This window comes from Mustelus asterias, chromosome 3 (genome assembly GCF_964213995.1).
Source record: "Mustelus asterias chromosome 3, sMusAst1.hap1.1, whole genome shotgun sequence".
Taxonomy (NCBI): Eukaryota; Metazoa; Chordata; class Chondrichthyes; order Carcharhiniformes; family Triakidae; genus Mustelus; species Mustelus asterias.
This window is the reverse complement of record NC_135803.1, coordinates 112,799,289-112,813,195: the sequence shown is the minus strand read 5'-3', so window position 1 is coordinate 112,813,195 and position 13,907 is coordinate 112,799,289. Positions and strand designations below refer to the sequence as shown.

The following is a 13,907-nucleotide window of genomic DNA, read 5'->3' as shown; positions in this document are numbered from 1 at the left end:
ATAATTCTGCTCTGAAATTTAGATCTGACGCTTAAGACACCAAAGTAACAACACTTGTGTGCGAAAGTATCAGAGAAAATATTAATCTGTTGGAGGCTTGTGGTAGCATTTAAGCACCTTACAATGGGAAATACAGCTCCATTTGAAATAGTCATCTCTCCTCATCATCACAGTTTGGATTCCACACCAAAGCCGGATAGGGTCAGGACTACATTATATCATTAATTGTGGTGCACTCGAGATACTCTTGCTGTTTCCTATACTGAGAGGCATTTTGAAATTGGGCATGCCCAACCTCGTCTGAAAAAATAATACAGGTATGACAAAGCCAAGAGCCATTCACCTGAGAAGAACCAGTCATAGAATCCTACAGTGCAGAAGAAGGCCATTCGGCCCATTGAGTCTGTACTGACCACAATCCACCCAGGCCCTATTCCCATAACCCCATGCATTTACCCTAGCCAGTCCCCTTGTCACTAAGGGGCAGTTTAACATGGCCAATCCACCTAACCTGCACATATTTGGACTGTGGGAGGAAACCGGAGAACCCGGAGGAAATCCACGCAGACACGCGGAGAATGTGCAAACTCCACACAGACAGTGACCCAAGCTGGGAATCGAACCCGGATCCCTGGCATTGTGAAGCAGCAGTGCTAACCACTGTGCCACCCATAGGTTAAAGAAAGAAATGCTTTAACTTGTGTTTGGTTTTGAATTGCAATAAAGAGGCACTGGCAGAGTCATGTTGATCTTGTGATGATGGTAATGCAATTGATATAGATATGTTATATTTTTGTGTTTGAGGGGAATGTTTAAAAATTCAGCTTTATGCTGTGGGAAGTCGGTCTGCCTGGGAGGAATGCAGCTCAGATTTTGGGAGAGCAGGATAATTACTCATTTCAACCTTGCAAGTGTTTAGTTTAAGTAGAGCTAATGGACTTTAGTTTACATAAGTTTCTCTGGGATTTTGGATGAGAGTCGTTGACAGGGTCATGTGATGATGTGGTTTATGTGTAGTCTGGGGTCTGTATCAGAGGGGAAAAGAAGCTTTTGCAGGAAACAGTTGATTTAGTTTGCAGCTGAAGCCAGGTTGAAGTTAAAAGGATTTTGCAGGTTTCTGGAACTCTATCTCTTTCTGAAAGCTTCAAGACTGTCTAAACTCATTATAACAAGTATATTTATGGTTGCTAAAGTATTTAAAGTGGCATTGTAAAGCTCTAAGAGGAATGTTGCTTATTTGGAACTGAAATAGTGATAAGTTAGAAATTAAAGTTGTTTGCTTTTCATTTTTAAATATTGTTCAACTGTTAATAGTTAAGCTGTTTCATTTGTTAGAGTTATGTTTAAACCGTGTTATTAAAGAAAGTTCGTTTGACAATAAAAGATCCCAAATTTGTCAATGGCATAATTCCTGGAAGGAAGTATCTGATCATCACATTTATGCTAAAATAGAAAAAATTGTTGGCGTCTAGTCTGGTGTCCTAATGTAATTTGGGGTTCTGGTCCGGGACCCAAACAATCTTCTCTAAATAAACGGGCATAATAACGTTATGGCCATGTATAAAGCAGGAATGACCTAAGAATTTACAAATATATGCCACGACATAGTGACATGGAGCAGCAGCAGTATCTTGCTCATTGGAATCAAATAAAAATAAGGAGTGTATTTAATGTGTCCACTTTTGGAAATGTCTCAATAATCGTAGGGTTTTATAAAACTGGAGATTCCTTTAGATTTAATGCTCTAACAGTACATTTTGGGATCTTAAGGCACTTGAGATAACTTGAAGAATTGTCATGCTTAGTTTATTTTGTTCCTCCTCTGCAGTGTGTTTCATGGCGGTGGGAGAAGGTGCGTCGCTCGCTGGTGGCGGGATCTTATGATCCCACCGTTGTCAATGGGTCTTCCCATTGGATGCACCCCTCGCCGCCGGGAAACTTGTGGTGGGGATGCGTCGGTGGGACCAGAGGATCCCGACGGCGTAAACGGCAGCAAGTTATCGGCAGGCATATTTTAAAGCTTCTGTTTTCTTCTGTTTCCATACCAGATGATTCTGAAAGACGTTGATTCTCTGCTGTACGTAGATACTGATGTTCTCTTCCTGAGACCAGTTGATGATGTTTGGTCTTTCCTGAATTTGTTCAACTCCACACAACTTGCAGCCATGGCCCCAGAGCATGAAATCCCAAGAATTGGATGGTACAGTCGGTTTGCACGGCATCCTTATTATGGAGCAGCTGGAGTCAATTCAGGAGTCATGCTAATGAATCTGACTCGAATAAGAAATCAACTATTCAAGGTTTAAAATAAAACAGCAATTCATCATAGATCCTTCATAGATAATTCAGTTTTCTACAACTGTAACCTGAAGTAATTCTGAGTCTTCCTGGGCAGGTTCATATTACAGGATTTGTGTGATGTGTCCAAGTAGGATTCAGAACAAAAGGTTGCTTTGAATGTTGTGTATGTACATGTGGTACATATACAGTTGTTCAAGTTATTGCCCAGAATGCTCCCAAAAAAATTCTTAAGTGTTGAATTCACGTAAAAACTGGAGTAAATCCTGTTGGTTTTTTCAGCCGGGGTTTCAAAATGAATCTCCCACACTCTGTGCACTGCAGGGAGCACTAGCGTGATTCACTCCAGAATTCAGTGTGTGGGGCCAATCCCTGCCCAGGAGGCTGGCAGCATAGCACCGAGCGGGCCATTGCGCACATGCTGATCTGATAGTGCTGTGATTGGCGCAAGTGCAGTGTTCCCGCACTGCTGGCCTCCCAATGGCTGGCCAACTCAATAGCTGGCCAGCCCTGTGACCCCCGCAACACCGGCCCTCCGACACATCCCCCCACCCCCAGCCCGATCACTGGCCCCCCCGACTGTGCCTGGTCAAGTCTCCACCTCCCTCGTAGCCCTGCTCCCCCCCACCCGCCCCTCCCATTTCCCCCCTCCCCGGCATCCCTGAACCCCCACACTCCAATGGCCAGTCCCGATCACTGGCCTCCCTCCCTCCCCCACCAATCCCGATGGAGGAGTGACAGCGGGACCCTCACCCCTACTAATTGCCCTGCCAGGGCTCACTATGGCACTGCCAAGGTGCCAATGCCCAGGGGCACCTCCCCCCCCCCCCACCCCTGGCCCTCAGGGGGACCCCGATTGCCCCCTTTTACTCCAGCGGGGTCGGGCCGCTACTTACCCAAAAGTGGGGAGTTACTGTAAACCCCACTGGAGTGAAACACTCTGGCAGGGTGGGGGAGAGATGCTAGCGGGCCTGGAGACTTCAGTCCTGGGTCCACTAATCACATTTAAAATATATGGTAATATTAATTTATCATAATTTATGCACTTCCCAGCCGATTTCCAGCGCGGATGTGACGCCGCTGGAAATCCGGTGCTGGGAGATGCTAGCGGGCTGGGCCGCCCAGTGCGGATCCTGTGTGTCAGGCACCGCTGGAATCTCCCATCCCGCTGCGCTAACTTTTTAGTGCAGTGGGATGGGAGAATCGCCCCCATTGTTTGTGACAATAGGTAGTTCAGATCTTAATGAGTCGGTAATTGTGTTGTTTATGACAAAAGTACAAATAAGTAATTCGTTAGCTCCTATAACTCTGAACTACTTACATCCATCACATGAAAATTACTTCCCTTTCTTGGAACAATATGTAGCAGGGACTCAGGGAGTCATGTTTCTGAGGTGAGTGGTCAAGTTTTGGAAATGGCGAACAACAATGAAATGAAAGAGAAATGGCTACAAGATTGACTTATAATGCAATAGAAGCTTAAAATTATTTTGTTTTAGGTAAATTAAACAAACAGGTACGTAGCAACGTTGCGTGTTTGTGAGTTTTATATTTATCATCTGTGGCTTCCTATGCCCACCCCCCAGCTCCTGTACACTAGTAGCTGCTGATTCACCATAAGAAGGCTACTCCTCGAACCTACCCTCTAAGCAAGGTACACAAGGTTTCAGCTGTAAGCTGGAGCTTGCCATGTTTGGAGCGAGTGAACTGACATCTTCAGGAAGGCTGACCTCCTGTTCCTGAAACAGCACAGTGGTCTTATGTTTTCAGCACCCGCAATGAAAGAGGGCACAAAGATTAACTTTGGCCTAAAGTGAGAGCAGAGAGAAATCTGTAGCTGTTGAACGTAGCTACAGTTCATCATGCAGAGTGAGTAAAATAAGATCAACGTGTGAAGCAAAAAATGTGTAAGGCATAAGAAACCCTGCATGATGTCGTCTCCAGTGCCACCACTCATCATGGGTGTAACTCACTCCCTCTCCCTGATGGCTAGTACATTTCCTCCAGTGGGATCAGAGTGCGTTGATGATCACGGCCTCTTCCATTTTCAGCCTCCTGCTGATTGTGGCATGCAACCTTCTGTAGAAAGAAGAGAACATGTTAGTGACAACCTAGTTGATGTAGCTGAAAAGTTTATGAGCAAGTCAGGATAGAAGCTGGAGCAAAGTGTGGAGTGGTGAATGTTTGAGAGTAAAGGGAAGCGGGGAAGGAACTGTAGTGTGGCTGTAGTGGTGGAGGCATTAGAGGAGATTTAAATAGGTTTCCCTATAGTTATAGCTCTTGGGGGGGTTAAAGTGATCAAGGGATATGGGGGGAAGGCGGGATCAGGATATTGAATTTGATGATCAGCCATGATCAAAATGAGTAGCGGAGCAGGCTTGAAGGGCCGAATGGCCTCCTCCTCCATCTATTTTCTGTGTTTCTCCCCTTGACAGCTTTGGTGAGAGCATTACTCTATTTTTCAGGCAGCCATGGCTAAGCACCTGGCACTGACTTCCTCAACGACATCTCCACATGATGCCATCAAGATTTCCTGTCCCCTCTCACCCCACCCCCTCTCTTAATAACCTGAAGCTGCATCCAAAATCTGGGTGCCCTCCTTGTCACCCGAAGACCTTAAGATATAGAAGTAGAATTAGGCCATTTGGCCCTCAAGTCTGCTCCACCATTCAATCATGGCTGGTAAAGCTATAGACTTATATGTCTATAGTGATATATCAGCTATGAAGCTGACATGTCACTGTAGACCATTAATAGGGTCTCTCTTAATTCCTGCAGTGTGTTCATCCCATTTTCACCTTGTAATTTTTAAATGGAAAATAAGTGGTTATTTCTTGATTGATTGATTCTGTGTTCCTTGTACCTTATCCAATGGCTCTCAACAGAACTGTAATCCAATAGGGTTGTCAGTGAAATGTCACTTTCCATTTATTCTGATTACTATCTCTGGTTTTCTGTCCATATAGAACAGTATGGTTCCAACTGGACTAAGATGGGAAGAATTGTTGTATCCGTTATACCATAAATATAAGAATGATATCACATGGGGTGACCAAGATCTATTAAATATAATCTTTCACTACAACCCAGGTAAGTAATAAAAGCCTGCTGCTATAATTGTATTTTCCAAGGTTTTTAAAGACAGCAAATGTCTATTAGTTTTCTATTTTTATTATGGCTTTATGGGAATGGGCAATGAATGGATGCAGATGTTTTAAATGGAGGCTGCTCCCCAGTGTGGTCCCGTGTATTATCTGCAAGTTGGTGAATAACTTGATCATTTTACTGCTGGAAGAACGCTTTGACAGCTTCTGACCAGGCACACACCATGCATTCGCTTGAGTCACATTGGCTCGCAAAGTAGCAAACACTGACTGATCTTCATTCAGCTAGGATCCAAATGATTCTGAAAACTGGCGAGGACACTGAGTCGGGATTCAATAAAACAAAATGGTAGTTTTTGATGAACCGACAGAAGATCAGAACTTTAGAGGAGTTACCTAAGAGCGAGTGACTTAATTTTAGTATTCTTGCTACTTGAATGCAAGGTTATAACTAATGTTTTGCACTTGAGCATATTAACTGTGTCACATATCAAAGATTGAAAAGCAAGTAATTAAATCAATTATCTAATTAAGACAGTCTTGGAGCACAGAAACAAAGCATGAGTAATGCCTGGCAGGTGAACAGTGATAATCATAAACTTGACTGTGTTGTGCTCAGTAATTATGAAGAAAATAGCAACTCGCCTTTTTTAAAATGATTTTTCCAGTGCATTAAAGCTAATTGGCATATACATAATCCAAGATCTGATGATGCATCAGGCTACACGACTAGATTGAGGGCACGACCAAGTTTTTATTAAAATTCCCTCTTGCTGGATTATAAGAACATAAGAAATAGGAGCAGGAGTAGGCCATCTAGCCCCTCGAGCCTGCCCCGCCATTCAATAAGATCATGGCTGATCTGACGTGGATCAGTACCACTTACCCGCCTGATCCCCATAACCCTTAATTCCCTTACCGATCAGGAATCCATCCATCCGCGCTTTAAACATATTCAGCGAGATAGCCTCCACCACCTCAGTGGGCAGAGAATTCCAGAGATTCACCACCCTCTGGGAGAAGAAGTTCCTCCTCAACTCTGTCTTAAACCGACCCCCCTTTATTTTGAGGCTGTGTCCTCTAGTTTTAACTTCCTGACTAAGTGGAAAGAATCTCTCCGCCTCCACCCTATCCAGCCCCCGCATTATCTTATAAGTCTCCATAAGATCCCCCCTCATCCTTCTAAACTCCAACGAGTACAAATCCAATCTCCTCAGCCTCTCCTCATAATCCAAACCCCTCATCTCCGGTATCAACCTGGTGAACCTTCTCTGCACTCCCTCCAATGCCAATATATCCTTCCTCATATAAGGGGACCAATACTGCACACAGTATTCCAGCTGCGGCCTCACCAATGCCCTGTACAGGTGCATCAAGACATCCCTGCTTTTATATTCCATCCCCCTCGCGATATAGGCCAACATCCCATTTGCCTCCTTGATCACCTGTTGTACCTGCAGACTGGGCTTTTGCGTCTCATGCACAAGGACCCCCAGGTCCCTTTGCACGGTAGCATGTTTTAATTTGTTTCCATTGAGATAGTAATCCCATTTGTTATTATTTCCTCCAAAGTGTATAACCTCGCATTTATCAACGTTATACTCCATTTGCCATATCCTCGCCCACTCACTCAGCCTGTCCAAATCTCTCTGCAGATCTTCTCCGTCCTCCACACGATTCACTTTTCCACTTATCTTTGTGTCGTCTGCAAACTTCGTTACCCTACACTCCGTCCCCTCCTCCAGATCATCTATATAAATGGTAAATAGTTGCGGCCCGAGTACCGATCCCTGTGGCACGCCACTAGTTACCTTCCTCCAACCGGAAAAACACCCATTTATTCCGACTCTTTGCTTCCTGTCGGATAGCCAGTCCCCAATCCACTTTAACACACTACCCCCAACTCCGTGTGCCCTAATCTTCTTCAGCAGCCTTTTATGGGGCACCTTATCAAACACCTTTTGGAAATCCAAAAACACCGCATCCACCGGTTCTCCTCCATCAACCGCCCTAGTCACATCTTCATAAAAATCCAACATGTTCGTCAAGCACGACTTTCCCCTCATGAATCCATGCTGCGTCTGATTGATCGAACCATTTCTATCCAGATGCCCTGCTATCTCCTCTTTAATAATGGATTCCAGCATTTTCCCTACTACAGACGTTAAGCTGACCGGCCTATAGTTACCCGCCTTTTGTCTCCTTCCTTTTTTAAACAGCGGCGTAACATTAGCCGTTTTCCAATCAACCGGCACTACCCCAGAATGCAACGAGTTTTGATAAATAATCACTAACGCATCCACTATTACCTCTGACATTTCTTTCAATACCCTGGGATGCATTCCATCCGGACCCGGGGACTTGTCCACCTTCAGTCCCAACTTACAGACTATTGAGGGGTGGCACAGTAGCATAGTGGTTAGCACAGTGGTTAGCACTGCTGCCTCATCGCACCAGGGACCCGGGTTCAATTCCCGGCTTGGGTCACTGTCTGTGTAGAGTTTGCACATTCTCCCCGTGTCTGCGTGGGTTTTCTCCGGGTGCTCCGGTTTACTCCCACAGGCCAAAAATGTGCAGGTTAGATGGATTGGCCATGATAAATTACCCTGTAGTGTCAGGGGGACTAGCTAGGGTAAATGCATGGGGGTTATGGGGATAGGGCCTGGGTGGGATTGTGTTCAGTGCAGACTCGATGGGCAAAATGGCCTCCTTCTGCACTGTAGGATTCTATGATTCTATTTCACAAATGCTCAGATAAACATAGGTTAGCTGGCATGCTACTTGTTATATCACAATTAATATAAACCGCTCGCCGCTCATTTACGAATGATTTGAAATTTAGGAGTTTTTAAACAATCGCTTTGCAAAACCTTTTTCCTCTTCCCTTCTCTTGAGAGCAGTGAGTGATGTCAGTCTGAATGCTGGCAGACTAATATCACCTTAAACCTCGTGTAAACCTCAGGCTGGATTTTCTGCAGTCCATCATGCTGGGGACTATGGTGACAGGATCCACTTAATCATGGGAGAAACCCTGTGTCAGTTTTCCCAACGTTGAGAAAACTTCGATAAACGCAAAATACTGCGGATGCTGGAATCTGAAACAAAAACAGAAAAATGCTGGAAAATCTCAGCAGGTCTGACAGCATCTGTGGAGAGAGAACAGAGCCAACGTTTCGAGTCTGGGTGACCCTTTGTCAGAACTCTGCTAAAGGGTCATCTAGACGCGAAACATTGGTTCTACTCTCTCTCTCTACAGATACTGTAAGACCTGCTGAGATTTTCCAGCATTTTTCTGTTTTTATTGTGTGGGTGGGAAAACTTCCCCCGATTAAGACGGAGGGGGCTAATGTGCCAGCAGTGGGTTGTCATTAGGCTCATTGATAAAATCAATTAACGCTCATCATCCCTGGGCCCACTGCATTTTAGTGGTGACTGGTGGATTAAATGGAGGCTGCACAGCCGGCTCTTTGGCAATTTGTGCCTAATGAAGGGACCCGACATTGGGCAGGGCTGTAGCTGCTGACATCCACCCAGCACCCTACCTCCCACCCCTTTCTCCCTCTTCCGTGACCCCCATCTCTCCTCGGCTGTTAATGCTCCTATCGGTAAAGGCGAGCTGCCCCTGATTGATCGGAGGCCCTTGGCAGGCAGGATCTCTGCTGGTGGGGACCTCAGTTATGGGGAAGGCCTAGAAGTGGCTAATTCGATGTCCAAAGATGATTTCATCAGGCTCCTCCACAGGACTGACGAGCGTTCCCTGCCAGTTCTCTGTCTGGTGGCCCAGACCCTCCTCGGCCATAAAAACTTCCTCTCCCCAGACGCTGAATGTTAGTAGATGCTCCAGCTGTCGGGGACATCACTATCTTCATTTGTCAGTGCGCAGCAACAACACCTCGGTCAATTCTTCTTTTTAATCCTTCCAAACCCAAGAATATTGACATTAATTCCAGCGCACCAAGCTGAGTTTAAATCACTGGGCCCCATACTAATTTTAAGCTGTACCTGCAGCCTAAAGGTTAGTACATCCTGAGTCACTGGAGCAACCTGCAGAAATAAATGTTAAGAAACCTTTGTGTTTAAAGTATATGGAATGTAAAAAGATTTTTGAGAAACATTCCAAATCTTTTCAGATGTTAAATCTCAAAGTTTAAGGAATTCAATAAGAAAGATTTTCTTTAACGATGATAAGAACTGTAGATGTTAAGCGTAAGTCAACTTTCAAGTCTCAAAAAATTGCTCCAGAAAGGGGGGGCTGCCTTATACACAGAATATAAAAGTAAACCTCTGGTGTGGCTGCAGATGGTTGCCATTTTGTTGTTTGCAATGTGGGTTCTGCTCTTTATGGGTGCGATGATAGTAATGCAATTCATATGGCTGAGGGGAATGTTTAAGAATTCAGCTTTATGCTACAGGTAGTTGGTATGTTTGGAGGGAATGCAGCTCAGATACTAGAAGAGTAGGTTCATTACTCATTTCAGTCTTGCAAGTGGTTATTTTAAGTAGAGTTAATGGACCTTGTTTACTTAAGTTTCCCTGGAATTTCAGACTAAAATGGTGGAGGGCAGCACGGTGGCAAAGTTGTGGGGGTGGGGGCAGGGCCTAATCCCACCCAAGATGCCAGCAGCATTGCGCTGTGTGGGTCACTGCGCATGCGCCAATCTGTCAGTAGGGAGATCGCCCATACGCTCTTGCCCCCCCCCCCCATCGCCGTCTTCCAAATTGCTGGTCTCCTGTTTATCCCCAAACCACCACCCTGATGGATGGCCTCCCCCTCCTTATGACTGGTCTCCCGATACTGCCCTCCCCCAATTGCTGGTCTACCGGAACCCCCTCTGCCACCGATGGTAAGGCCCGATCCCAGTGCAACGTGGCAGCAGGTCCTGCCCTGCACCCTTGGCACTGCCTGGTGCCCAATGAGAAGTGCCAAGGGCAGTGCCAGGGTACCAGGCTGGCACTGCCCAACCACACCTCACCTCCTTGCCCCTGACCTCTTATCCCCACCAGTGGGGTAAGGACAGGTTCCCTGTTAGTGGGGAGTGGCTGTAAACCCCACTGGTGGGAACCTCTCTTGGTGGGGTGGAGATGCTAGCTGGCCCGGAGAATTGTAATTTCCATATGGTTATCAACTTTGCACCGATTTCCAGCACGGAGCTTATTGCGCTAAGAAAAAGGGTCTCTGAGACTCGCGGCCGGCTGGACACCGGTTGCAAATCCCGCTAAAGGCCCCCTACTGTTGTCTCCCAATCTGCCGCACTACTCAAGCAGCACAGCAGGCTGGGAGAATCCCGGCCACAGGGCGAAAGAAATGTGGTCATCTCTAAAGCCAGGTCGACTAATACGCCACAAACTCTGGTAATTCAGTTGGGTAGGATATTAAAATCATGTTTCTTTTGATTCTGTAGAATATCTGTACGTGTTCCCTTGTCAGTGGAATTATAGACCAGATCACTGTATGTATGGCAGCAACTGTCGAGGAGCAGAGGACCAGGGAGTTTCGATTCTCCATGGGAACCGTGGGGTTTATCATGATGATAAACAACCTGCTTTCAAAGTAATGTATGAAGCCATACGTGATGTAAGTATTTCAATCACAAAAGTGATATGTCTCCTTTCTGAAGAGCTACAATTGGATCAGGAATGCTTGACTTGATTCCTATCAGCGGATGGAAGTTTTGAATGACCTGTCTGCGATTACATGCCCCTTACTGATTTAGAAGAGAAAATGCTGGAAATACCCTACAGATCTGGGAGCACCTGTGGAGAGAGGAACAGAGCTAATGACAGAGTTGGTGGGTGGATTGGGAGGGGGGGCGGGGGGGGGGGGGGGCGGTGCGGTGGTTAGGGGGATGCAGGGGTTGTGGGGATGGATTTGCAGAGCACGCAGGAACAGGAAATGCGGGTGACTGAATTAGGTGGGAGGCAAAGTTTTGGTTACCTGATGGCGGGTTTAGATGCAGAACTAAAGTCAGCAACTTCAAGTCAGCCTGTGGCAGGTTCCTACTTTTGATATGTTTGCAATCCATAAAAGGGAGCTGGGGCGGAGAGAAAGGCCTCGCATGCTGAGGGTGGTGGTCATGAGCGTTTGGGGGCTGGGAATTAAGGGGGGCAGGGTGGGGTGGAGGGACATGTGGATCCAGGCAGAATTGGTACAGTGAATAATAGGCCTAAAGAGTGAGGTTGGTGCTCTCATTGTTGGGGTCCAGTGCTGGATGGCGAGGGAGGAGGAGCCAGATTTGGTATGGGGACAGCTCTACAGTCTGGGTCGAGTATTCAGACATTTCATAGGCTGGGGAACGGGAACAGATAAAAACATTGCGGGGGGGAGGGGATTAATGGGAGGCCTCAGGGTAAGAGTAGGCAAGTGGGGATTTGGATGGCGATGAGCTGTCAATGGGAACAAACAGAAGCATTATAGGAATCACAACAGTTTGAGCAAGTCACATTTGATCAAATCCATCCTGTGAGCCCAAATGTCACCAGCAGCATGGTTGCCTCTTTCTCCAGTCGAACCTCACTGTCTGCAGCTGATCACGCTAACGCCTTGCCAGCCATCTCGATGATCTCTTCCTCAGCATCTATCAGGAACTTGAGGTCAGGAACTTCTCCTGTCCATCGCCTCCCATTAGAATTGTGGGGCTGCTTATCATCTGCATGACAAACTGCAGGGTTAGTAACATGTCAAGTGGCCCCTAACCCCCATTTGTCGACATACATCCACAACAAACGCCAAAGTTCCACATGCGTGGTCTCAGTTGCCAAGTGGCACTAAGGCATATCGAATATAACTCTTCTGGCAGAGCTGTCCACTCTCACTTATGCCTTATTGTTGACTGCCTACGAGAGATTCCTGTTGAAGATGGTACACTTACCCTGATGGATTGGAGCAAGTCGTTGACCAGTTTCCTGTACTTTCCAGGTTTTATTTCTTATGCCGCGATTGCTGACGTCCTCTGAAACCTCCGTCCAGACAGCCTTGGTCTGGCTGGAGGGCCTTTTGATGTCATGGACAAGAAAGAGCATCCCCCTCCTTTCCTTGACGACCTGCGAAATGACCTGCAGAGAGGCTTCACTGAACAGAGGTGCAACTCTTGATCGACGCTCTGCCATGAAGAATTTGATGGGGGGGAGGGCAGGAGATCTTGTGAAGAGTCCTTTTGAATGACACTATTCTGGCTGTGAAGCACAGTCTGTGTTTGAACAGGAGGCTGTTTAATAACCTGTCTGGAGCTGCAGCGATATCAGCTGATGGTGGATTTCCCCACTGAAAACTTTCCTCCGTCACTGAATCTCACCTGTCTCTCGTGCACACTGCCAGCACTTTAAATTTCAGTAATAACCGTGTGCAAAATGGGGAAGAGCTGAAATGACATGCACGTTTTCAGTTACACCGTTAGGAATACCACACTGCTGCCAAATCAGTAACCTTTCATCACAACTAGAAAGAGTTGGGGGTGTAATAGGTTTTAAGCAAATGAGAGGGAAACGTGGGAGGAAATCAAAAGTGATTAAGGAGAGATTAAATGACAAAGGCGTTCATGGTACAAGGCCAAAGGGAATAGTAATAGGACAAGTAAAGAAACAAACATATTGTTGAGAGGAGGTGTCAATGGCAGAAACATACAGCTGCTTTCCAAAAGAAAAAGACAAGAGAAAAACAAAAACCAGAAAAGGAAACCAAAATGGGGCAGAGGTTACAATCTAAAATGGTTGAACTCTGCGTTGAGGACAGAATGCTGTGAAGGGTCCAGTTGAAAGATTCCTTGAGCCTGCACTGAACTGCCTCAGGACACTGAAGCAGGCTGAGGACGGAGCTCAGAGGACAGGGAAGCAAAGTGGAGAGTTAAAATACCAGGCAAATGGAAGTTCCAGGTCATGCCAGCAGACTGAGCCAACGTGTTCGACAAAGTGGCCACTCAATCTATGCGTGGTCTCCCCGGTGTGGAGGTGACCATTGTGAGCAGTGAATACAGTATACAAAGTGAAAAGAAGTAAATTGCTGTTTCACCTGGAGGGCTGTTTGTGACCTTGGGCAGCGGGAAGTGGGGGCCGGGCTAAAAGGGCAGATATTGCATTGTATGTGGCTTGCATGGAAAGATGAAGTGGGAGAAGGAGGGGTTGTTGGACATGAAGGAGGGAATGGTCCCTTTGAAATGCAGAAAAGAGAGGGGAAGAGAAGAAAATGTGAATCTTGGAAAGGAAGTGGAAGCAGGTTGCTGAATATTTCCTATTTTATTTCAAATTCCCATAACCACAACATTTTCCATTACTGATTTACTGTAACTCAACCTTTGATTTCTACTTGAACTGATGTGGTGAAAACTGATAAGATTGCGTCATTAATTTTGGAAAAAAAATCTTTCTCATTTGATCCTTCCGCTGCAATTAATGAATAGAAAATATTTGGGATTGATGGATGCTGTGTAGCTCCAGCTTTTTCAGTTTGTGGGGAAAAAAATGCAGTTTACTGTTGTGATTGTGCAAGCATTTGACTTCTGTACATTGTGT

The 13,907-nt window shown here is 46.0% G+C and overlaps 1 protein-coding gene across 2 annotated transcripts in view; it reads left to right on the top strand.

The window, feature by feature from the left end:
* Positions 1-13,907, top strand: part of gxylt2 (glucoside xylosyltransferase 2) — a 48,691-nt gene that overhangs the window by 31,866 nt on the left and 2,918 nt on the right. For both annotated transcript variants that reach the window (XM_078203173.1, XM_078203172.1), the window contains exons 4-6: positions 2,049-2,300; positions 5,265-5,388; positions 10,805-10,977. In XM_078203173.1, coding sequence (XP_078059299.1) covers positions 2,049-2,300; positions 5,265-5,388; positions 10,805-10,977 — 549 coding nt within the window. The remainder of the gene's footprint in view (positions 1-2,048; positions 2,301-5,264; positions 5,389-10,804; positions 10,978-13,907) is intronic.